This window comes from Bos indicus, chromosome 23, assembly GCF_029378745.1.
Source record: "Bos indicus isolate NIAB-ARS_2022 breed Sahiwal x Tharparkar chromosome 23, NIAB-ARS_B.indTharparkar_mat_pri_1.0, whole genome shotgun sequence".
Classification (NCBI taxonomy): Eukaryota; Metazoa; Chordata; class Mammalia; order Artiodactyla; family Bovidae; genus Bos; species Bos indicus.
The window spans coordinates 29,393,067-29,414,574 of NC_091782.1; the positions used below are offsets into that span (position 1 = coordinate 29,393,067).

A 21,508-nucleotide genomic window follows, 5' to 3' on the forward strand; every position below is an offset into this window, starting at 1 on the left:
AGAACTGGGAGGGGGCACCCCAGACACCTGGGTCTCTTGAGAGAATCATGGACTCAACTGAGTCCTTCCCTGTTAACCCTCTCATCCCAATGCCCCGGGCACCAGCACTGCTGCCTGGGTCTGTGTGCCTGTGCATATAGCGTGCACACACACACATCTGCCCAGCAGGGCCCCACGTGGCTCAGCAAATGGTTCAGACACATGGCTCCTTTCTTGGTCCCACAAAACAAGATACTAAGAAACCTGTCTCTTACTGTCCATGCACGCAGGCTTGGTCGCTTCAGTCATGTCCAATCTGTGACACGAGGTCGGTAGCCCACCAGGCTCCTCTGTCTATGGAATTTTCCCAGGAAGAATACTGGAGTGCCAAGAATACTGGTTGCCATTTCCTCCTCCAGGGGATCTTCCTGACCCAGTCTCCTGAACAGACAGGTGGATTCTTTACCACTGAGCCACCTGGGAAACCTGTCTCTTACAATAACTCCCGCAAAGCCTGAACTACATCAGCTTTTTGCTTTTAGTAGGCTCTAACAGAAATTCTGTTGTTTGGGAGATCAGACATATCCTCACCATCCCACAGGGGAAACTGACCTCAGTGTCCCTTGTTCCTCTCTGATCAACAAGGTAAAGCTCAGGTCCCACTTTGGCTTTATCTCTGCCCCTAAACGAGGTGCCCAAACTCACATGTCTCATGAAACAAAAGACATCCAGAAAGCATCACAGGCAAGAGTACTTTATTTGTCAGATTCAATCAAAATAGGGAGAAGAACTCTGTCCAACCTCCACAGCTTCCTTAGAAACCCCTCCTTCCTACCCCAGACAGAATAGTGGCAGCACCTTGCTGCATGAAAGACAGCAGCCGTGGCCTTGGCGAGGTTTCTGGCTCCACTTCCGTGAAAGGGCAGAGAAGCCCTGGCCAAAACCCTCGACTGGGACACAGCCCAGGTCAACAGCAGCAGTCACATCTGCCTATCTACACAGCAGCAAGCCCAGCACTCAACCTGGCTCCCGAACTTTCCCAAGGTGACCCTGCCTCAGTCTGGACAGGGCAGCCTGTTGAGAACATAGTACAGTGAGGCGGGCCTCTGGAATCAATGGGTTTAAGTGGAGAGGGTCGCCCGGAGACTCTGGCTTCACACCCACCCTGGCTTATCCCAGGCCCATGAACAGGCTCTGGCTGAACTGACCAAGAAGCAGGGGGCCTTGCAGGAGCCCAAGGTGACTGGCCAGCTCATTGACCTGCCTGACTATTACAGCTGGGGGGAGGAACTGACTGAGACCCGGAGCCAGATCCAGGTGAGCGCCTGTGAGTGTTGGGGGCGGGGTGATGGACGGGGAGGAAGAGACTGGGACGCTCTGGGTACACCTGAACCTCGTCCCAGCATCTCTGTGACACTTCTTATCCCCTTTCTTCTCATCCCTGCTCTTTAGCACCGCATCATAGAGTCTGTGAATGGGCTGAAATCTCTCTCAGCGGGAAGGGTGGTGGTTGTGAAGAATCAGGAGCATCAGAACGCACTGGGTGTGATCCTTCAGGTGAGGGCGGTGGGAATCTGGACTCCAAGGCCAGAGGGAGCAGCCAGCCCCATCTCCATCTTCCCCACTTGGCGAGGAGCCATTTGTACTCAGCAGTGCTCTCATTTTTCCCTCTAGCCCTCCTTTCCTTCCCATCCCCACCACTTCATGCTCGTCTCCTTGTCCTCTCCCCAAGCCCTGTCCCCGAAGTCTGCTCCGATTGCTTGACTTGGTTACCAGTCTATATGGCCGCCCCATGCTCCCTGCCTGAACTGGGGGATCTGGTCTCTTCTTGGATGTCCACTCCTCACACTGCCCTGTCCTGGCCTCCCCACATCCTCTAGGTCTCTTCGAACTCCACCAGCAGAGTATTCACAGCCCTGGTCTTGTGTGACAAGCCCGTGTCTGAGGAACCACGGGAGAGGGGGCCAGCCTCCCCAGATGTGCCCTACCCAGACGACCTCATGGGATTCAAGCTGTTCCTGCCTGAAGGTAAGAGTGGACGGATGCCCAGGCTTTCGCCAACAGCATGGCTGAGGTGCCCGGTCTGAACCTGCTCTCCCCTCTTCTCAGGGCCCTGTGACCACACTGTGGCCAAGCTCCAGCCAGGAGACGTGGCCGCCATCACCACCAAGGTGCTCCAGCTGAATGGGGACAAGATCTTGGAGGACTTCAGCAAGCGGCAGCAACCAAAATTCAAGTCAGAGATGCTGCGGCAGGACTACATAAGGCGGGGTGGCAAGGTGAGGTCGGGGAGGCTTCCCCAGGCTGAGAGGGGCTCTGCAGGAAGAAAAGCCCCTGCCCCAGGTCTAAGACCAGCTCCATCCTCAGGAAGGATCCGCCCTCTGCGGCCGTGACCACTGCTGTCCAGGAACTGCTACGACTGGCTCAGGTGCACCCACAGGGCCCCCCACCCTCGACCCTGTCAATGACCTGCAACTCAAGGATGTGTCTGTGGTCGAGGGGGGCTCCGGGCCCGGAAGCTGGAGGAGCTGATCCGGGGGGCTCAGTGTGTGCACAGTCCCCGTTTCCCTGCCCAGGTTGGTCCCTGGATGTGAGCTTCCCAGCTGGAAGGGACAGCTTTCCCTCTCATCCCCTGCAGACTGGCCGCCCCCGTCCCAGTCCTGGTCCTCAGGTCCCCTGCTGAGGTCAGGGAGGAGCCTCACGAGCCCTTGCCCTTGGCTCCTCGCAGTACCTGAAGCTGCGGGAGCGGATGCAGATCCAGAAGGAGATGGAGCGGCTGCGCTTCCTGCTGTCGGACCAGTCGCTGCTGCTGCTCCCGGAGTACCACCAGCGAGTAGAGGTGGGGGCCGGGGCTGGGCTGGTGGGCTGGCGGGGAAGCCGTCTGCCGGCTCCCAACACCCGCCATCCTTGCAGATGGTCCGAACCCTGGGGTACGTGGATGAGGCAGGCACAGTGAAGCTGGCCGGGCAGGTGGCTTGTGCCATGAGCAGCCACGAGCTGCTCCTCACCGAGGCCAGTACTGGGAGCTACTCCTTTCAGAGCTCCTGGGCCGGCGGGCACCTGCCTCGGTGCAACTCGGCCTTGCCTACCACGTACATGACCTCACTGGGGCCCAGCTGGTGGACTGGTGAGTCTTGCGCCCCAGCCTCTGGAAGATGACAGAGCAATGACCTCAGGTTGGATTTCCTCCCTCCTTGTGCTTCCCTCATTAGCAAAGCCCAGCCCCTCTCCTGTCTTCTGGAACCTGGGAACATATCCAGCCAAGTTCTGAGTTCTCTGGAACTCAGGAACCCGGCTCCAGCCTTGTCTTTCTCTTGCACAGTGTCTCCACCACTTCTGGAACCCTCCTCCGCCTGCCAGAGACCTGAAGACTCTCTTCATCATTGCACACCTCCCCAGGGTGGGGATTGAGGGGCCCAGGAGGGCTGCCTGCCCTGGATCAGGCAGGGTCACCTTGGGAAGGCTCGGGAGCCAGGATGAGTGCTGGGCTTGCTGCTGTGCCGAAGGTCAGATGTGACTGCCGCTGTTGACCTGGGTTGCGTCCCAGTGGAGGGGTTTGGGCTGTGCTTCTCTGCCCTTTCATGGAAGTGGAGCCAGAAACCTTGCCAAGGCCATGGCTGCTGTCTTTCATGCAGCAAGGTGCTGCCACTATTCTGTCTGGGGTGGGAAGGAGGGACCTCAGGAAGCTGTGGAGGTTGGACAGAGTTCTCCATATTTTGGTTGAAATTGATGAATAAAGTTCTTCTGCCTGTGATGTTTTCTGGAGTCTTTTGTTTCATGAGACAAGTGAGTTCAGGCACCTCGTTTAAGGGCAGAGGTAAAGCCAAAGTGGCACCTGAGCTTTACCTTGTTGGAGAGGAACAAGGAGCACTGAGGTCAATTTCCCTGTGGGACGATGAGGATGTGTCTAATTTCCTAAATGATAAAATTTCTGTTAGAGCCTGCAAAAAGCAAAAAGCTAGTGTAGTTCAGGTTTTGCGGGAGTTATTGTAAGAGACAGGTTTCCCAGGTGGCTGAGTGGTAAAGAATCTAACTGCCAGTTCAGGAGACTGGGTTAGAAAGGAAATGGCAACCCACTCCGGTATTCTTCCCGGGAAAATTCCATAGACAGAGGAGCCTAGTTGGCTACAGTCCCCGGTGTCACAAAAAGTTGGACATGACTGAAACAACCAAGCCTGTGTGCATGGACAGTAAGAGACAGGTTTCTTAGTATCTTGTTTTGTGGGACCAAGAAAGGAGCCATGTGTCTGAACCATTTGCTGAGCCACGTGGGGCCCTGCTGGGCAGATGTGTGTGTGTGCACGCTATATGCACAGGCACACAGACCCAGGCAGCAGTGCTGGTGCCCGGGGCATTGGGATGAGAGGGTTAACAGGGAAGGACTCAGTTGAGTCCATGATTCCCTCAAGAGACCCAGGTGTCCGGGGTGCCCCCTCCCAGTTCTGGGTCTGGGGCCAGTTGCAGTTCTTGGTTGTCACATGGTTTCCCGGCTTATCTGGGCCAGGGGAGGAGCAAGGCTCTGAGTCAAAACTCTGCTCCAAGCCCTGGGTTAACCAGAAAGGAGCAGGCGGGTCTGAACTCCTCAGGTCCTCCAGCCATGAGGCTCATCTGGGGGCTGATCTGGGTATCTTGCTTCTTCGCCTTGTCTCTGCAGAAGCCCAGGTCCTGGAGGCAGGATACGGAGAGCTTGAACAGGGCCAGGGCTGGTGAGGGGAGAGTGGGCTCAGAGGGTCTTGATTTGGGGGGAAGGCTGGAGGCTGGCTGTTGACTCGCACCTGTTCTTCCCAGGTTGCTCCTGTTTTCTCCTTCTGTGGTTCGCATAGGGGTCCCCCGTCTATGGCCGTGAAACTCCAGGATGCTCCTTCAGGACAGATGGTGAGAGGATCCGTGTTCCTGAGGAACCCATCCCATGTTAATGAGCTCTGCTCCCCGAAGGTGGATTTCAGCCTCAACTCAGACAGAGACTTCATACTCCTCAACGTCCCGGTAAAGGCCTACTCCCTCCTGGTGCCACCCAGCGCCCCACCTCCTGTTCTCCTCTGTCTTCTTGGAAACATCTTTGTCTTCTCATCCCCCTGCTCCCTTCCTCCCCTCCCAGCCCTGTGTTCCTCTGTGTTTCAGTCTGTCTTTTCCCTTCTGCTCTCTCACCCACTCCCTCTCCCTCTCTTCCAGATCCCCCAGGAACAGGCCAGGGTCTGTCGCCTCCATCTGCTCCGCAGAGCCCCCGAGGTGCAGCTGATGGTGCAGTCCTCATGGCTAAGGGACTCTCTGTCCAAACAGACAGACATGCAGGGTGTCAACCTGTTGTTCTCCTCTCGCCGGGGGCACCTCTTTCTGCAGACGGACCAGCCCGTTTATAACCCTGGCCAGCAGGGTGAGTTGGCGCCAGGGCCTCCACCTTTCATGCCTTCCCAGCCACTTGAGTGAGATAACCTGAAGCCCCTCACAGGAAGGCTGCTTTGCAAACATTTGTTCTCCTTCCCTTCACTTTCTGGGAGGGGGTCTGGGGTCCAGGGCCCATCCTCCCATGGCTCCTGCTCACCTCCTCATCCTCCATTTCCAGTTCGCTACCGAGTCTTTGCTCTGGATCAGAAGATGCGCCCGGCCACTGACATCCTCACGGTCATGGTGGAGGTGAGCCGCCGCCCTCTGACCTTCCTATGGGCCTGGGCTGCTGAACTGGCCTCTGATCGTGACCACTTCACTCCCATTGCAGAACTCTCAAGGCTTCCATGTGTAGAAAAGGGAAGTGTTTTCTCCCTCCTCCATCTTTCAGGACAACTTTGTGATCCTAGACATATCAGAGTGAGCATCTCCTCCCTGGGACATGCCAAAACCTCCCCCGAGCTGTCCACCTACAGCACATGGTCCGATACTGAGCTTCCTCAGCCCCTGGTTCACCCTCCAGTCTCCTCCTAGGGAGTTTGGTGACTGGCTGTCCGCAGACCTTTCACAATAGTGAGCTGAGCCTCTCCTTTGTCTATCCTGAGGCCAGCGATGTGAAAAATCTCAGCCCGATTCTCAGATAGCCTGGATTCCAATAGCAGCACCCAGTAAGGTGAAGAAATATGGTGAGAGCTAGAGACGGGAGGGACAAGTGCTCCTTGTCTGCAAGGAGGAAGGGGTGGAGCAGAGGTGGGGGGTGCAGGGCCAGGGAAGAGAGACGCGGCTGCCACAACCCCGAGGGGAGGGAAATATTTTAAGGGTCCTTTCACGAGAGTCTGATCTGCCCTCCCTTTGCCTTGGGTCAGTTCTCCCCAACTTTGAGGTGAAGATCATTCCTGAAAACCCCTACATCCTGACAACACCTGGCTTTCTTAGTGACATCCAAATGATCATCCAGGCCAGGTAACTCCCCCTCGCACATGGTCCCTCACACTGGGCCTGATCCCAGGATGCCCCATGCAGCATGAATGTGCTGTGGAACCCCACTTCCCTCCCTTGCCCCAGCCCTCAGCCCCTCGTCCGAATCTCTCCTCCGTGGCAGGTACATCTACGGGAAGCCAGTGCAGGGGGTGGCATATGTGCGCTTTGGGCTCCTGGGTGAGGACGGTGAAAAGACTTTCCTGCGGGGCCTGGAGAGTCAGACCACGGTAGGAAGGAGGGTTGAGGTGCGTGAGGTGGGTGAGGAGAGTGAGGCGGCGTGAGGAGGTGAGGTGGGAGACTCGAGTCTCATTCTCTGTCCTGTCTTCTTTGCCCCAGCTGGTGGATGGCCAGTGCCAAATTTCCCTGCAAAAGGCTGAGTTTCAGGGTGTGCTGGAGAAGCTTAATATTAGCACTGATGACCTCCCAGGGCTGCGCCTGTTATGTTGCAGCAGCCGTTATTGAGTCTCCAGGTGAGTGGTTTCCCCTGATTATAACCCTGGACCCTCACCTCTGACCTCCGAGCTGACCCTCTGTTCTCTAGCACCAACATCACCTTGCTTACCTTCAACTGGGACACAAAGTCAGGAAAGATGCAGAAGATCGTCTCTCTACAACTGCATTTCTGGGCTTTTTCTGGGAAAGGGCGAACTTCCACCATCTCCATATTGTTTTTTTCACCCATCCATCCACCCATCCATCCAATCCTCATCTATCCATCCATCACCCTACCATCCACCTATCCATCCATTCATTCATTCACCCATCCTGCCATCCACCCATCATCTGCCTATCCAGCTATTCATTCACTCATACATTTATTATCCACCTATCAATCTGGCCATCCACCCAGCCAAACATCTATCCATCACACAAACATCTATGGATCCACCCATCCATCCATCTATTTGACAAACTATTTTTCCATCCACTTATGTCTCTATCCAACCATCCATCCATCCATCCCTTCTCTGTTGACCTCAAAACACATAGAGATGAACAGACGGCAGTTTGTGCCCTGAAAAGTTCAGCCTTGGTGGAGGGAAACACTAGAGCACCCCTTCCCCGCCCCCAGCCCTCCTTTTCCTCTCTTCCCAGGTTTCTGTGTCCACCTCTCTCCACTCTGTATCTTGCAGGAGGAGAGATGGAGGAGGCAGAGCTCACATCCTGGCGTTTCGTGTCATCTCCCTTCTCCCTGGATCTAAGCAAAACCAAGCAGCAGCTTATACCTGGGGTCCCCTTCCTGCTGCAGGTTTCTTCTGGAAGGGGGAGGATGAGCAGTGGGCGCCAGAGGTGGTGGGCAGGAGGGGGCCGCGTCTCACTGACTGCACTCTTCCCTCTGCCCCTCCCTCATCTCCCTAGGCCCTGGTCCGTGACATGTCAGGCTCCCCAGCCTCTGGCATTCCCGTCAAAGTGTCTTCCAAGTTGTTTTCTGGATTGACTTCTAAAAACCGGGACTTTGAACAGAACACAGATGGGAGCGGCCAAGTCATCGTCTCCATTGGTGTTCCTCGGACCATCTCAGAAGTGCAGCTCTCGGTAGGACCCCACCCTCATGGGAGTGGGGGAGCTAGGAGAGAACGTTCCCAGGGTGGCAGGTAGAGGGGGGGAAGCTGGATGCCTGTGCCCTTTCCATTGATCCTGCGACCTCTGCCCTCTCTCCAGGTGTCTGCAGGCTCCCCCTACCCTGCGGTAGGCAGTCTCACTGTGAAAGCACCGGTGTCCAGAAGCTCTGGATTTTTGTCCATTGAGTGGCAGAATCCGCGACCTCTTAAAGTCGGAGAGACCCTTAACCTAAACCTGCGAGCCGTGGGCATCAGTGGGAGCTTCTCCTACTTCTACTACATGGTGCGTATTAGGGGCCACAGGGGGGACAGGGTGGGAGGGTCTCAAGAGGAAGGAGCCCTCAGGGTGGGTGGTGGCCTCAGGGCATGGGATGGGCAGTGAGAAGCACCCTGCTCTCCTCCAGATTGTGTCCCGGGGCCAGATCGTGTCTGTACATCGAGAGCCCAGGAGCCACCTGACCTCCATCTCCATGTTTGTGGACCATCACCTGGTGCCCTCCTTCCACCTCGTGGCCTTCTACTATCACGGGGGTGTCCCGGTGGCCAACTCCCTGCGAGTGGACGTCCAGGCTGGAGGCTGTAAGGGGAAGATAACTGGCATCGGAAGAGATGGGGTGTGTGCGTGTGCTGGGAGGATTAAGAGAGAAGACTGCATGACTGCAAACGGGGTGATTTAGTTTGGGGTGCACTGAGGATGCACAAGACTGAACGAGTTCTCCCCACCTCGACTGCCCCCCACCTGCCACCTCTGCCAGCTGGAGCTGAACGTGGACAGTTCCAAGGCATATCGTCCTGGGGACACTGTGAAACTCAACCTGAAAACAGAGTCTCGAGCCCTGGTGGCCCTGGGAGCTGTGGACACGGCTCTGTATGCTGTGGGTGGCAAGTCCCACAAACCCCTCGACATGGTCAAGGTTGGTCAGGTCCTCTCTCTGATCCTCCCTTCCCTCCCAGGTTCATCCTCCTGCTGCCCGACTCCAGGCAGGCACTAGAACTCACTCAGCTGGACTGCTGCCACTCCTCCCTTGAGCCTTGGCCCCGGTGGCCTCTGTTTCCGGTCTCTGTGTCTCTCTCGTACTTGTGTGGACCCTGCCCTCTAACCTGCAGCTGAGTATGCGATCGTGGCCACAGCCACTCTTGTCTCTGCAGCATCTCTGCCTTTTCTGGCCAGGTCTTCGAAGCTATGAACAGCTATGACCTTGGCTGTGGTCCCGGCGGTGGAGACACTGCCCCTCAAGTGTTCAAAGCAGCTGGTCTGGCCTTTTCTGATGGAGACCATCGGACTGAAATCAGAAAGAGTGAGGACAGAGGAGGAAGGGGAGTGGGTGGTGGGAGGATAAGGAGGAAGGAGGGGCCTGAAGGGGAAAGACAGGAAGGGGAGGGGTGGGAAGGGCTGGGCTGGGAGGGGAGACTCAGAGGGGAGGGGGAGGCCCTGCATCCTCCTGCTGACTGCAGTCCTGCTCTCTACCAGGTCTGAGCTGTCCCAAGGAGTCAAAGTCTAGGAAAAAGAGAAATGTGAACTTCCAAAAGGTGATTCATGAGAAACGTGAGTTGAGGGTGCCCATGTAATTCTCTAGGGCTTCCCTGGTGGCTCAGATGGTAAAGAATCTGTCTGCAATGCACGAGACGCAGGGTCGATCCGTGGGTTGGAAAAATCCCCTGAAGAAGGGAATGGCTACCAGCTCCAGTATTCTTGCCTGGAGAATTCCATGGACAGAGGAGCCTGGTGGGCTACAGTCTATGGGTCTCAGAGTTGGACACACCTGAGCAACTAAGGCATATGCAGTTCTCCACTTGGGCCCGAGGCTCGGGATGCAGGTCTGCCTGTTGGGTCCTCTGCTCCCGATTGAGCCCGTGCATGGCGTCCGGGCTAGTAATCCAGACACCACAGTTCTGAGGTGAAAGGGAGTGGGGGAAGTGCTCTGCTTTGACCACCCTCAAGTTCCTGGTCTCTCGGGGTGAGTCCTGGTACATCTAGAGGTCGGGTCGGGGATAAGGCATGCCTCACGCTCACCCTCACCTGGTCCTGCAGTGGGCCAGTACACTTCCCCCGGCGCCAAGCGCTGCTGCCAGGACGGGCTGACACGGCTGCCCATGGCGCGCACCTGTGAGCAGCGGGCGGCCCGGGTGCAGCAGCCGGCCTGCTGCGAGCACTTCCTGTCCTGCTGCCAGTATGCCAAGAGCCTGCGCAAGAAGGCCCGGACCAGGGGCCAGGTGGGCCTGGCCCGAGGTGAGGGGCTGGGTGTGGCTGGGGCACTGGCTGGGGCCCCTGGAGGGTCAGGACGGCCCCCTCCTCACCACCCTCCACCGTGTGCCCCCAAAGCCATGGAGCTCCTGCAGGAGGAGGACCTGATCGAAGAGGATGACATCCCCGTGCGCAGCTTCTTCCCCGAGAACTGGCTTTGGAAAGTGGAAGAAGTGGACCGCTTCTCCCAGTGAGGGCGCGCATGGGGCCTGGCCTTGTCTCTGGGCTGTGTCGGGGTCCTGCCCAGCGTGGGACCCAGCTTCTCACCTTTCCCACTGCAGATTGCGACTGCTGCTCCCGGACTCTCTGACCATGTGGGAGATTCACGGCGTGAGCCTGTCCAAAACCACAGGTGCCGTCACCCTGCTGGGGCCCTGGGCCTCCCTTTTCCAGGCTCCCTGGTCGAGGCTCCCTGCTTGGTCCTTAGCTCTTGGTACAGGAAGGAAGGGCAGAGACCTGGAGATGTCTGCATGCCAAGCATGGGGACTGAAGCCAGAGAGCAATGGCAGGCAGGGGATGGGTGGGAAGTGGGGGGACCAGGGGCAGGCCCTGCCCCTCACTGCTGGGGTCCCCTGGGTGTGATGCCTCCAGGCCTTTCAATTGTGCCCACTCTATATCAGGCTTGTGTGTGGCCACCCCGGCCCGACTCCGAGTGTTCCGTGAATTCCACATGCACCTCCGCCTGCCGGTCTCTGTCCGCCGCTTTGAGCAGCTCGAGCTGCGGCCTGTCCTCTACAACTACCTGGATAGCGATCTGACCATGAGGCCCCTTGGCGGCTGCGCGCAGGGTGGTGGCGGGGGACTGGGGCAGGTGAGGGTGGGGAGCCTAACTGGGCTGGGACCCTGGCCCTCCCCGTCTTCCTGACCCCAGGTGAGCGTCCACGTGTCCACAGTGGAGGGGCTGTGCCTGGCCGGGGGTGGAGGGCTCGCCCAGCAGGTGCAGGTGCCCGCGGGCTCTGCCCGGCCCGTTGGCTTCTCTGTGGTGCCCATCGCAGCTGCTGCCGTGTCCCTGAAGGTGATGGCTCGAGGATCCTTTGATTTCCCTGTGGGGGACGCAATATCTAAGATTCTACAAGTCGAGGTGAATGGCACACCCCTGAATCTAGGTCCCCAGCTCCCAGATTCATCCCCTGCTCTGGCCCTCTCCCTGCAACAGGGCTGAGGCCACCCCCCAAACCCAATGCTTTTGTCCATTGCACTTTCCACAATCCTGGCCCCACTGTGTCCCTGAAGTTCCAACTGCAAGTCCTGAGGAGTGTGCGCTGGGAGGGGCAGGCTCTAGCCTCTCACAGCTCCGTTTCCCCTCCACAGAGAGAAGGGGCCCTTCACAGGGAGGAAATAGTCTATGAACTCAACCCCTGGGTGAGTGACCTCCACTCACAGACAGCAGTGTCCTGGGGTGGGAGGGGACAGAGGGCGTGGGCAGCAGGACAGACCGCTGACTCCCCTCATCTTCCCAGACCCCCGAGGCCCGACCTTGGAAATTCCTGGCAACTCTGATCCCAATATTATCCCTGAAGGAGATTTCAAGAGTTTCGTCAGAGTCACAGGTGGGCATGTCCTCCAGTCCCTTCCCAGGGGCTTCTCTTGGATTCATGGGAAACCTGGGAATTTCTGTTTGATCCTGAGACTCCATGACCCTCCGACCCTGGCCCCCTGACCTGCTCTCTGACCCTCCATCGTGTCCCTCCCCATAGCCTCGGATCCACTGGAAGCGTTGGGCTCTGAGGGGGCCTTGTCACCGGGAGGCCTGGCCTCCCTCCTGAGGCTTCCCCAAGGCTGCGCGGAACAAACCATGACCCTGTTGGCTCCAACACTGGCTGCTTCCCGCTACCTGGACAAGACTGAGCAGTGGAGCATGCTGCCCCTGAGACCAAGGACCACGCTGTGAATCTCATCCAGAAAGGTTCTGAGTGCAGCGACTAGCAGGACTGGGGGCCAGGGGAGGGCAATTAATGGAAGCTGGGCAGCCCGGGTGGTCAGAGCAGGGAAGAGAGATTCGGTCCCCAGTGGAAATGTTGAGCGTAGCCTGGCCACAGCAGTAGGGAAGTGGGTGTGATCTCAGCTGCCTCTCCCCTCCAAGGCTACACGTGGATCCAGGAGTTTCGAAAAAGAGATGGTTCCTACGGGGCTTGGTTACATCGGGACAGTAGCACCTGGTGAGTTTGGGGGAGTGTCCTGGGTGTATGGAAGGGGCCAGGGCTGGTGGGGGCAGAGCCAGCTACTATGGGAGGGTAAATAGCCAGGAGCCACCAGGAGTGGGGCCTCCCCTTTACCGGGACCAGTGGCTATCCCTAGCAATGCCTTCGTCTCCTCTAGGCTCACGGCCTTTGTGCTGAAGATACTGAGTTTGGCCCAGGATCAGGTGGGCGGCTCTGCTGAAAAGCTGCAGGAGACAGCCACGTGGCTGCTGTCGCAGCAACGGGATGATGGCTCATTCCACGACCCCTGTCCTGTTATCCACAGGGAAATGCAGGTATGGGGCTGGGAGGCTGGGCCAAGGGCATAGGAGGGAAGAGTAGCCCTGCCCCTCCCCACTCGTGGTTGGTGCCTCCTTTTCTGCCCACTTCAACCAGGGAGGCTTAGTGGGAAGCGATGAGACTGTGGCGCTCACGGCCCTTGTGGTCATCGCCCTTCACCACAGGCTGGCGGTCCTCCCAGACAAGCATTCTGAGCACTTGAGTAGAGTGGTAAGGCAGCTATGTGTCTGCCCTTCGCTGATCCCTTTCCTCTCAGAAGCCCAGTCCACAGATCCTCCCCCAACTTTCTCCAGGAAAATTCCTTCTCAAGAGTAAACACCTTCTTGGGTGCGAAAGTAACCTCTGGGCTCCTGGGCTCCCACGCCTCCGCCATCACGGCCTACGCCCTGTCGCTGACCGAGGCCCTCGAGGACCTGCGGAGAGTTGCCCACAACAACCTCATGGCCATGGCCCAGGACATCGGTGGTGAGGGGGTCCTGGCAGTGAACCTGAGGCTTGGGAGAGCGAGACCCCTGAGCATGTCCAAAGGGAGAAACGGAATGAATGGAGGCCCTCGGAGGGAATCAGAGCATAAGCAGGGGTTACTGGGAAATTAGGAGAGATAAAGGGGGGGCGTCAAAGGGTCAGATGACTAAGATCCTCCCCTGTTCACCTGTGGGTCTCCTTTCACTCCAGATAAGCTGTACTGGGGCTCAGTCACCACTTCTCCAAGCAACGTCCTGTCACCCACTCTGGCTCCACGTAGCCCAGCAGACCCCATTCCCCAGGCTCCGGCCCTGTGGATTGAAACCACGGCCTACGGCCTGCTACACCTGCTGCTATGGGAGGGCAAGGATGAGTTGGCCGACCAGGCTGCATCCTGGCTGACCCGCCAGGGCAGCTTCCAAGGGGGATTCCGCAGCACCCAGGTAGGGGCTGTCCCGGGGTTCTAGGGTGGCTGGTCCTGAGCCCGAGTACCTGAGTCCCGGCCCATTTACCCCAGGACACTGTTGTGGCTCTGGACGCCCTGTCTGCGTACTGGATTGCATCCCACACCGCCGAGGAGAAGGGGCTCAACGTGACCCTGAGCTCCTTGGGCCGCAGTGGGCTCAAGTCCCACGTGTTGCAGCTGACCAACCACCAAGTCCACAGGCTGGAGGAGGAGCTGCAGGTGAACCGTGCCCTCACCTGGGTGACTGGGACACCTGGGCCTCCCTCGGCCAGGCCAGAAGCCATCCCCTCTTCCTCACCCCTGCTGAATCCCTATGGCCCCTCTTTCTGATAACAGACTGATAAGTCTGTGGGGAGATTTACTGGCTCTGTGAGCTGTAGCAAGTCACCCAACCTCTGAGCTTCATTGATCTGATCTAAAAATGATCCATGCAGAATCTACAGAGGGTTTAGGAGATGGTGGAGAGAGAATGCAGGTGAAAGTAGAAAGTGTTGAGAAGAGAGGTGGGGAGAGGAGGTGGAGTTATTTTGGTGGAGGAGGTAAGTTGAAGCAACAGTGTGCCCTTCTGACATCTCTTTCCCTTTTGTGCTTGTGAAAGTTTTCCCTGGGAAGCAAGATTAACGTGGAGGTGAGAGGAAACAGCAAAGGAACCTTGAAGGTGAGAGCTAGTGGCACTGGGCAGGCAGGCCCATCAGGGTGAAGCCGGGGTGTTGAGTGGGAGACCTGCGGGCAGAGCTCATGGTCTGGGAAGGAGGAAGAGGCCCCTGGGTTGCGGTTGCCTGTGCTCTGTCCTGGGCAGGTGCCCCTCACTCTGCTCTGCCCTCTTTCTGGGCACCTGTGGTCCCCTTCAGCCCTCAGTGCTGATGCTCAAACACTTGGCCCCTCAAGCCAAGTGTCTCCCCTGAGCTCTGAGCCCCTGTGTCCCACAGCACCTTAGACATGGTTGAGCCCCAAACCCCTTCCTCCTCCTGTGTCTCCTTGTCTGACTGACAGTGTCCCTTCCATACAGGAGCCCAGCTGCCACTGCAGAGGCCATCTTAGTGCCCCCTGCTCCATCCTAAGCCTGTCCTCATGACCCCAGTACCTCCTCGTCTGCTTTCACCCCAGCCATGCCCACCTCCCCAGCAGGACAGGTCCTTGCATCTATACACATCTCCTGGCCCTGAATGTCCTTCAGGTGCTTCTTGTCCCCCATGACACACTCATTCTCCTCCTCCAAGCTTCTCCTGGCAGCCATTCCTGAACTTTTCTCTGTAGCTTCTTCAGTGCATGTGTACAGTGCCTGCCCCCATGCCAGGACCCTGCTCCGCTCTCTTTCTCACCCAACACCTCGGCTCCTTTGTATTTTTGGACTGGTCTGGGAGGTGGATGGGAATGGGCAGAGGGCCTCGAAGCTCTTAGCCCAGGAGCTAAGGGGTCCAGAGCCTTCCATGTGGCTCTGGAGAGAGGTCTGTGGCCCCAAAGGTCCCATGTCCCCTTCCCACCCCTTGTTGAGCCAGGTCCTTTGCAACTACAATGTCATGGACATGACGAACACGACCCGCCAGGGTCTTCAGATTGAAGTGACGGTCATGGGCCACGTCGAGTACACGAGTGAGTGTTGGGGTCACAGGCTGTGGGTCTCTGAGGGGGTGGTGCCAGGGCTGAGCCACAGTGCTGTCCCCTCGCAGTAGAGGCGGAGGAGGACTACGAGGACTAAAGTAGGAGGACTCTCCAGCCGGGGATGACCCCGAGGCCCACTCCCGGCCCATGACACCTCTAAATCTGTTTGACAGGTGGAGGAACTACTGTAAGACAGAGGCTGCCAAGGCGGCCAACGAACTGGAACCCAGGGTGCATCCAGTGAACCAGGCAGGGGGACCCAGACAACAGGCACGTGTCTCCACAGGCAAGTCTGCGAAGGTGGGGCTGTCAGGCATGGCCATTGCGGACATCACCCTCCTGAGTGGATTCCACGCCCTGCGGGCTGACCTGGAGACGGTGTGACCAGCCACCCAGAGGGGCCGCCTGTGCCCCAGGAGCCCTGTCCCATCCCCGCAGCAGCCCCAGCTGCTGAGCCCTGTCACGTGCAGGCGGCCGGGGGCTTTCTCCTTGTGACTCCCGGCTCCCGTTCCCCACAGCTGGCCTCCCTCTCCGACCGTTACGTGAGCCACTTTGAGACCGAGGGTCCCCACGTCCTGCTGTACTTCGACTCGGTGAGCAAGGAGGGTGACAGAGGGGCGCACAGCTGGCACTGGGTTTCCTGAGCTCGTGTTAGGAGGATTCCCAGAAGGCAGGTGTATCAGCAGCTACTGCTCTGGGAGAGACCTTGTGGAGTGAGCAGGAAGGCAGGACAGGAGGGGGTCAGAGGCTTGGCCAGGGAGGTTCCCCGCTGCCTGCAGGGAGGCGGGGCTGAGCCCCTTCGGTGGCTTTGGGCCCAGTGCCAGTCAGCCGGGGAGGGCTTGAGAGAGCGCCTTTCATAAAGCTGAATGTATTCAACTTGAGGGACTGCTTCTTTTTCATTGACCTTCTCTTTCTTTTTCTATATAAATGTGTATTTTGTCTTTTTTGAAATGATGGTGATTTTAGATGAATTGTTGTTGTTGTTGTTTTTCCCATGGCCACCTTTGACTAACACATAGTTATCAACCCTCTGATGGCCCTCAAAAAAGTTTTTTGAACATTTACTGTAACCTCTCAGAGAAAAATGTGAAAAAGACGTGTTAATACTGTGATACCATTCGTCAGGCGTGTTAAGACTGAGATACAACTGGCCAGGTATTTGTGCGTCAGGGAGACCCTCCCTGCGCAGTGTGTGCAGAGGGGAAAAACCCTGTTAGCTTGAGAAGCCAGGCAGAGGAGTCTGGTTGAACACAGTGGAAAATGAGGAAGATGTCAAGTCAGGGAGCTCACCGTGCAGCTTAAGAAGGAAACTCACGTGGGATACCAGGCTGAACTGGACCAGTGTGGGCATGAGGAGAAGGATCTTGGCCTAGACATGAGCGGTGGAGTCATAGAAGGCAAGCAGAGGGCTAGCACTTGCTGTTACCAAGCAGAAAAGGGAGGCCTTAGTTGTATCATTGAGGCTATTGAGAGGGTGAGTGGGTTTGGAGGGCAGGCAGACGGAATCGGGAGAGTTTAATACATCCTGTAAAAGTCCCAATACAAGAAAAAGGCTGAACATTTGGGAGAAGCTGCCCACCTGCAGAGTTTGGGGAATGATGAGACTACCCTGGGGAGCACAGAGAAGGGGAAGGGCCTGCGCTGGGGCCTGTGTCTCTGGGAGGGACGAAGCAGGAAGGTAAGAAATGAGCAGGTCAGAATCGGGGTGGTCTGGAAGCTAGCCCTGAGGGTAGGGAGAGCTTCGTGAAGAATGTGTCCATGAAGTGAGCCTCTGTGAAGGTGCCAGGACAAGAGACTGGGGTGAGGTCACCATGTGAGCAGTGAAGTCAGCAGAGACCTTGAGGAGCAGTTTTTAGAAATCCTGAGGCTGGAAGGTAAAAAAACATAAAGGACACTGAAGATAAGATCGACCGGAACCAAACAGGCCAAGCAAATCCATCACAGCGGTCTATGAAAGCTCAGGGCCCAGAAGTGGGTCCCTGACTTCCCTGCCTCCCATCTCCCCCCATGCCAGGTCCCCACCTCCCAGGAGTACATAGGCTTTGGAGCTGTGCAGGAGGTGCCCGTGGGGCTGGTACCGCCGGCCAGGGCCATCCTGTGTGACTACAACAACCCTGGTGAGGCGTTGGGGACACTCTGGAAGGTTGGGGTAGGTGGCAGTGAGGAGTGGCAAGGGAGTCCTGTGGATCCATCTCCTGGGAGACAGAGAGAGGGCAAGTTCCCTAACACCCCTCTGCTTTTCTCCAGAGCACAAAAGCTCTGTGTTTTATGGGGCACCACGTAAAAGCGAACTCTTCTCCATGTTGTGCTAGCAGCCTTCTGCCAGTGTGGTGGGCGTGAGACCCCTCACCGTTGATCTCACAGCACCATGTTTACAGCGGGGAGGGCAGCGGTTTGTACGGGAGCAATAAAAGAAGACACCGAGGCACGTGACTGGCCGAGTCCTCCCACCCACTCCTCCCCCATCACTGGGCACTGGCGCTCTCCCAGGCCCCGGCCTCCACCCCCCGGGGCTGCAGCCGCACCTGGAAAGGCTGGACCTTGAGGTTGACACCGCAGTAGGGATCCGGCTGCAGCGACGGCAGGGCGCCCACGGGCGGCGGCAGCAGCGTGAAGGCCTGCAGCAGTCGCAGGAGCACCACGAAGAGCTCCAGGCGCGCCAGCGACTCGCCCAGGCACACGCGCGCCCCGCAGCCAAATGCCAGCGCGCTGGGGTTCGCGCCGGCTCCAGGAAGCGGTCTGCGGGCGGGCGGAAGGACCGACCGGGCTCATGGGCCGCCCGCTGCACTGCCACCCACCACCGCAGGCACCCGCCCCGCCACGCACCCGGCCAGAACTCGTGCGGCTGCTCCCAGACGGTCCTGTCCAGGTGGGCACCTTAGAGGTTAAGGATAACGACCATGCCCTCAAGGATGTCGTAGCTGAAGATGCTGAGGGTTAGGGTTAAGTGAGAGGCCCACTGGACCCTGCTGGGGCCTTGGCCGTTCATCCCTAGGCCTCCGGAGTCACCTGCTAGGCCGTGGTGCCATGTGGCAAGGCCAGGGGCAGCACCTCTGCAATGGTGGCCTTTAGCAAGGGCCGGTGAGCGCCATCCTTTCATGTGACTCCAGGGTTCAAGGCTCTGGGGCCCAGCTCGCGATCCATTTCCTCCTGAAGGTATTGCTGAATCTGAGAAATGGAGCCCAAGTCCTGTCACTGGCCAGCCCTCAGCTGCCAGCCTCCATTGTGTGTGTCTGTGTGTGTGTGTGCGTGCACGCATACACTAGTCACTCAGTCGTATCCGACTCTCTGAGAGCCCATGGGCTGTAACCCTCCAGACTCTTCTGTCCATGGAATTCTCCAGGCAAGAGTACTAAAGTGAGTTGCCATTCCCTTCTTCAGGGCATCTTCCTGAGCCAGGGGTCGAACCTGACTCTCCCACATTGCAGGCAGATTCTTTACGGTCTTAGCCACTAGGGAAGCCCAGACTTCCACCATTCCCTGGAGGAACTCACATGAAACTATGTGCCGAGTAGAAGAACCCAGGCAAACCCCACTGACCCACCCAGTCCTACCCCCCACAACACAGCCTGCATCGCCACCAGTGAGCTAGGTTCCCGCCACCCTGGCCAGGCTGCCAGGAAGGATCCCTTTGCCTCCTCCAGGGCATACCTCGGGGTGGTGAAGTAGGAACGCCACAGCCCAGGAGAGGGTGCTCGCCGTGGTTTCAGTGCCCCCGATGAAAAGGTCCACCACAGACATGTGCACGTGTCCTTCCAGGAGCTGTCCTGGGCCCTCTTCTACTCTTTGCCTCCCTACCCCCTGGAGCATGTAGTCCGTCATATCCCTCCACTGGCCGGCCACCATGCTCTCCTGGGGAGGGGAGGACCAGCTGGCCTGAGTACCTGGCTTGGGGAGAGTGTTTAGAGGGTGCCATGGGTCCAGGACCGCAGGGATGGCCCAGAAGCTGCCTGGCTCTGGCCAGTAGCGTCACCGCTGCCAACCGAGGAGGACCCCGGTCCACGCACGATTCCCACCTTGTGGCGCGTCAGCTGCTTCTCCACCATGTGGTCCCTGTTCTCTATGGCCTGCTTCAGCCTCCAGAGCCCAGGGTTGGGGAAGAACTGGGGCAGAGAGTAAGAAGGTGTAGCTGCTGGCAAGGAAGCCTGTTCCCCATCCCCACCCTTTCTCCCAGGACCAGGCATGTTGGGGCTGCGCCTCCTCACCCTGAGAAAAGGAACCATGTCCAAAATCTGGATGGACCAGTGGTCCCAGGTCTTCATCAAGTCCTGAACACAGTCGTGAAAGGCATGTACTAAGGTGTCCTCCTGCCAGAAAAGAAGGACATCCTTTCAGTGCAGAACCAGGAGAGGATCAGGGAGGGGTTTCGGGGGGTGGGGGGAGGGGGGCAGGCATATGGGAGGGCAAGAGAGCCTTGACCTTGTTTCCAAAAGTGAGGTAACAGATGATGCTGCAGGTAAGCAGAGAGAATTCCTTCTGGATGGTCACGGGGGCACCGGCCTGGACTCTCATGCGCTGAAGAGAAAGAGCATGAACTAAATAGGGAGGGACCTGGGACGTCCCTGGTGGTCGAGAGGCTAAATTCTCTGCTCCTAATGCAGGGGGCACAGGTTCGATCCTTGGTGAGGGAACTAGATGCCACATGCTTTGGGTAATATAAGTGGAAAAAAAATAGAGGGCCTTCCAGGAGGGTGAAGCTGACCTGGGCTAACTGTGGGAGTCCAGGCTCACCTCGCAGAACTCCTGGGTCAGCTGGTCCACCCAGGGCTCCATGGAGCTGCGGGTGCCCAGCAGCAAGGCTGAGCGGGTGAGTTTCTTGTGGGCCTTCCAGAGCAGAGAGTAGTCCCCCAGAGAGATGTCCTGGCAGCACTGAGACACCAGCTTGTCTGCGAGTAGGGGTTGGGGGTGGGAGGGTCGACTTGACCAAGGAAGCCACAGGCCTGAACCTCCCCTGCCTCCCAAAGCCCTGCTTCTCCCCTCAAGCAACCCCTTACAGGATGGTATCTGGGGTCTGCCGGCAAAGTCCACCCACTTCCTGATCATAGCCTCCTCAATGGTCCTCTTGGAGTTCAGCACCACCACCTCTGGCGCGGGGAGTGGTAGGAAAAGCAGGAAGTCAGCAGGAAAGCACACCCCCAACCCTCCTCACTGTTGTGGGCCAGGAAGGAGGCAGACCCTCACCTTGCAGCCCAAGGCGAAGCCTGTAGACAGGCCCGAGTTTCTGAGTCAGGCTCAGCAGATGGATGGGGAGGTTGGGCTGCAGCAGGTGCAGGAAGCCGGGGACCAGAGGTGGGAGGTGGAGGTTTCTGAGCTTCCACCGGCCCCATAGCAGGTGAGCGCCAGCTAGCAGGGTGAGCAGCAGCAGCAGCCCTGCGAGGACCATGGCTGGAGACCCAGGCAGAGGCCCCGGCCCCGCCACTTATAGCTCTCCACACCTCCAGCCATCTGGCTACTTGAGCTGTTCTGAAGCCTCCCTCGACTCCTTCCCTCAGGTCCTTGCCCACTGTCCCGCCCACAAAACAGTACATTCCTGGAATGGCATCGAATCTCTTGGCCTTGGAAAATCCAATATCAAAGAGCAGGCCTTTTCCCATTCATCTATCAAGAAGGAAAGGAAACACAACCCTGACCTTCTTCAACAGCCAGAATCAGCTTTCTGTCAACCGTTCAGGAAAACGTGTCCATGAGCCCTCTCCCACCTCCACCCCATCCCACCCCCACCACCACCTTGGACCAGCTTCCTGCCACGGGTTTGTCTCAGAGAGAAGAATGACAACCCACGCCTAATATGCCCTCCCAGATGGCCTTTGAAGCACAAAATGAGATGAGAATGATCTGTGTGTTTTTCTTTTAACTTACAGATAGGGGAACCACATGTCCCGGTTTGCATGTGTTATCCCAGTTTATACCTATAGTCCAAGTGTCATCAGTAATATTGCCTCTTTTTATTCTCAAAACTTGAAGATGAAGAATTAAATGTTTCCCCAGTTTGGAGCTCTTACCCTCTACCTGACGATCTTTGGTTGCAATGAAGAGAGACCCACTTGAGCTAGTTTGAGCCAAAAGTAAGAATTGTTCTACAAATAGAGGGATATCTCACAGAATCCAAGAGCAGGCAAGTAGAAGGGAACTTCTGGCCTTGGAAAGCCAGGAATTGTGAACTAAAGAGCCCTAGAGACGTGGCTGCTTCCTCACTCTTCGTTCCTCCTCTTTCGTTTGTTTATTAATCTTGGCTGCACTGGGCCTGTATTGCCATGCCTGCGCTTTCTCTAATTGCGGCGAGCAGAGGGTACTCTCTAGTTGTGACACCCAGGCATGTGGGCTTCAGCAATTGAGGCTCATG

The 21,508-nt window shown here is 57.5% G+C and overlaps 2 protein-coding genes and 1 pseudogene across 2 annotated transcripts; 2 read left to right on the plus strand and 1 right to left on the minus strand.

The window, feature by feature from the left end:
* The first annotated feature begins 89 nt into the window (after nt 1-89).
* Nucleotides 90-3,733, plus strand: LOC109576943 (superkiller complex protein 2-like). Its single transcript, XM_070777620.1, has 9 exons — nt 90-118; nt 906-1,023; nt 1,159-1,296; nt 1,432-1,536; nt 1,860-2,007; nt 2,089-2,215; nt 2,347-2,555; nt 2,708-2,818; nt 3,302-3,733. Exons 1-9 carry the CDS (start codon nt 90-92, stop codon nt 3,388-3,390), a joined length of 1,074 nt encoding a protein of 357 aa, XP_070633721.1. The 3' UTR covers nt 3,391-3,733.
* Nucleotides 3,734-4,573: 840 nt separating this feature from the next.
* Nucleotides 4,574-17,598, plus strand: LOC109576672 (complement C4-A-like). Its single transcript, XM_070778184.1, is given in 40 exon segments — nt 4,574-4,641; nt 4,768-4,808; nt 4,811-4,965; nt 5,152-5,353; nt 5,543-5,613; nt 5,696-5,784; nt 5,970-6,032; nt 6,034-6,050; nt 6,231-6,327; nt 6,467-6,572; nt 6,682-6,783; nt 6,785-6,815; nt 7,479-7,594; nt 7,705-7,881; nt 8,008-8,190; nt 8,312-8,521; nt 8,663-8,821; nt 9,079-9,205; nt 9,379-9,453; nt 9,940-10,137; nt 10,231-10,342; nt 10,434-10,504; nt 10,773-10,917; nt 11,029-11,233; nt 11,464-11,518; nt 11,613-11,702; nt 11,850-12,014; nt 12,017-12,058; nt 12,236-12,311; nt 12,472-12,628; nt 12,729-12,842; nt 12,926-13,097; nt 13,308-13,540; nt 13,615-13,782; nt 14,162-14,221; nt 15,063-15,156; nt 15,234-15,257; nt 15,260-15,543; nt 15,684-15,758; nt 17,180-17,598. Coding segments are annotated over 40 exon segments (4,896 nt in total). The 5' UTR covers nt 4,574-4,576; the 3' UTR covers nt 17,450-17,598.
* LOC109576945 (steroid 21-hydroxylase-like) lies at nt 16,664-20,670 on the minus strand (annotated as a pseudogene).
* Nucleotides 20,671-21,508: the final 838 nt, after the last annotated feature.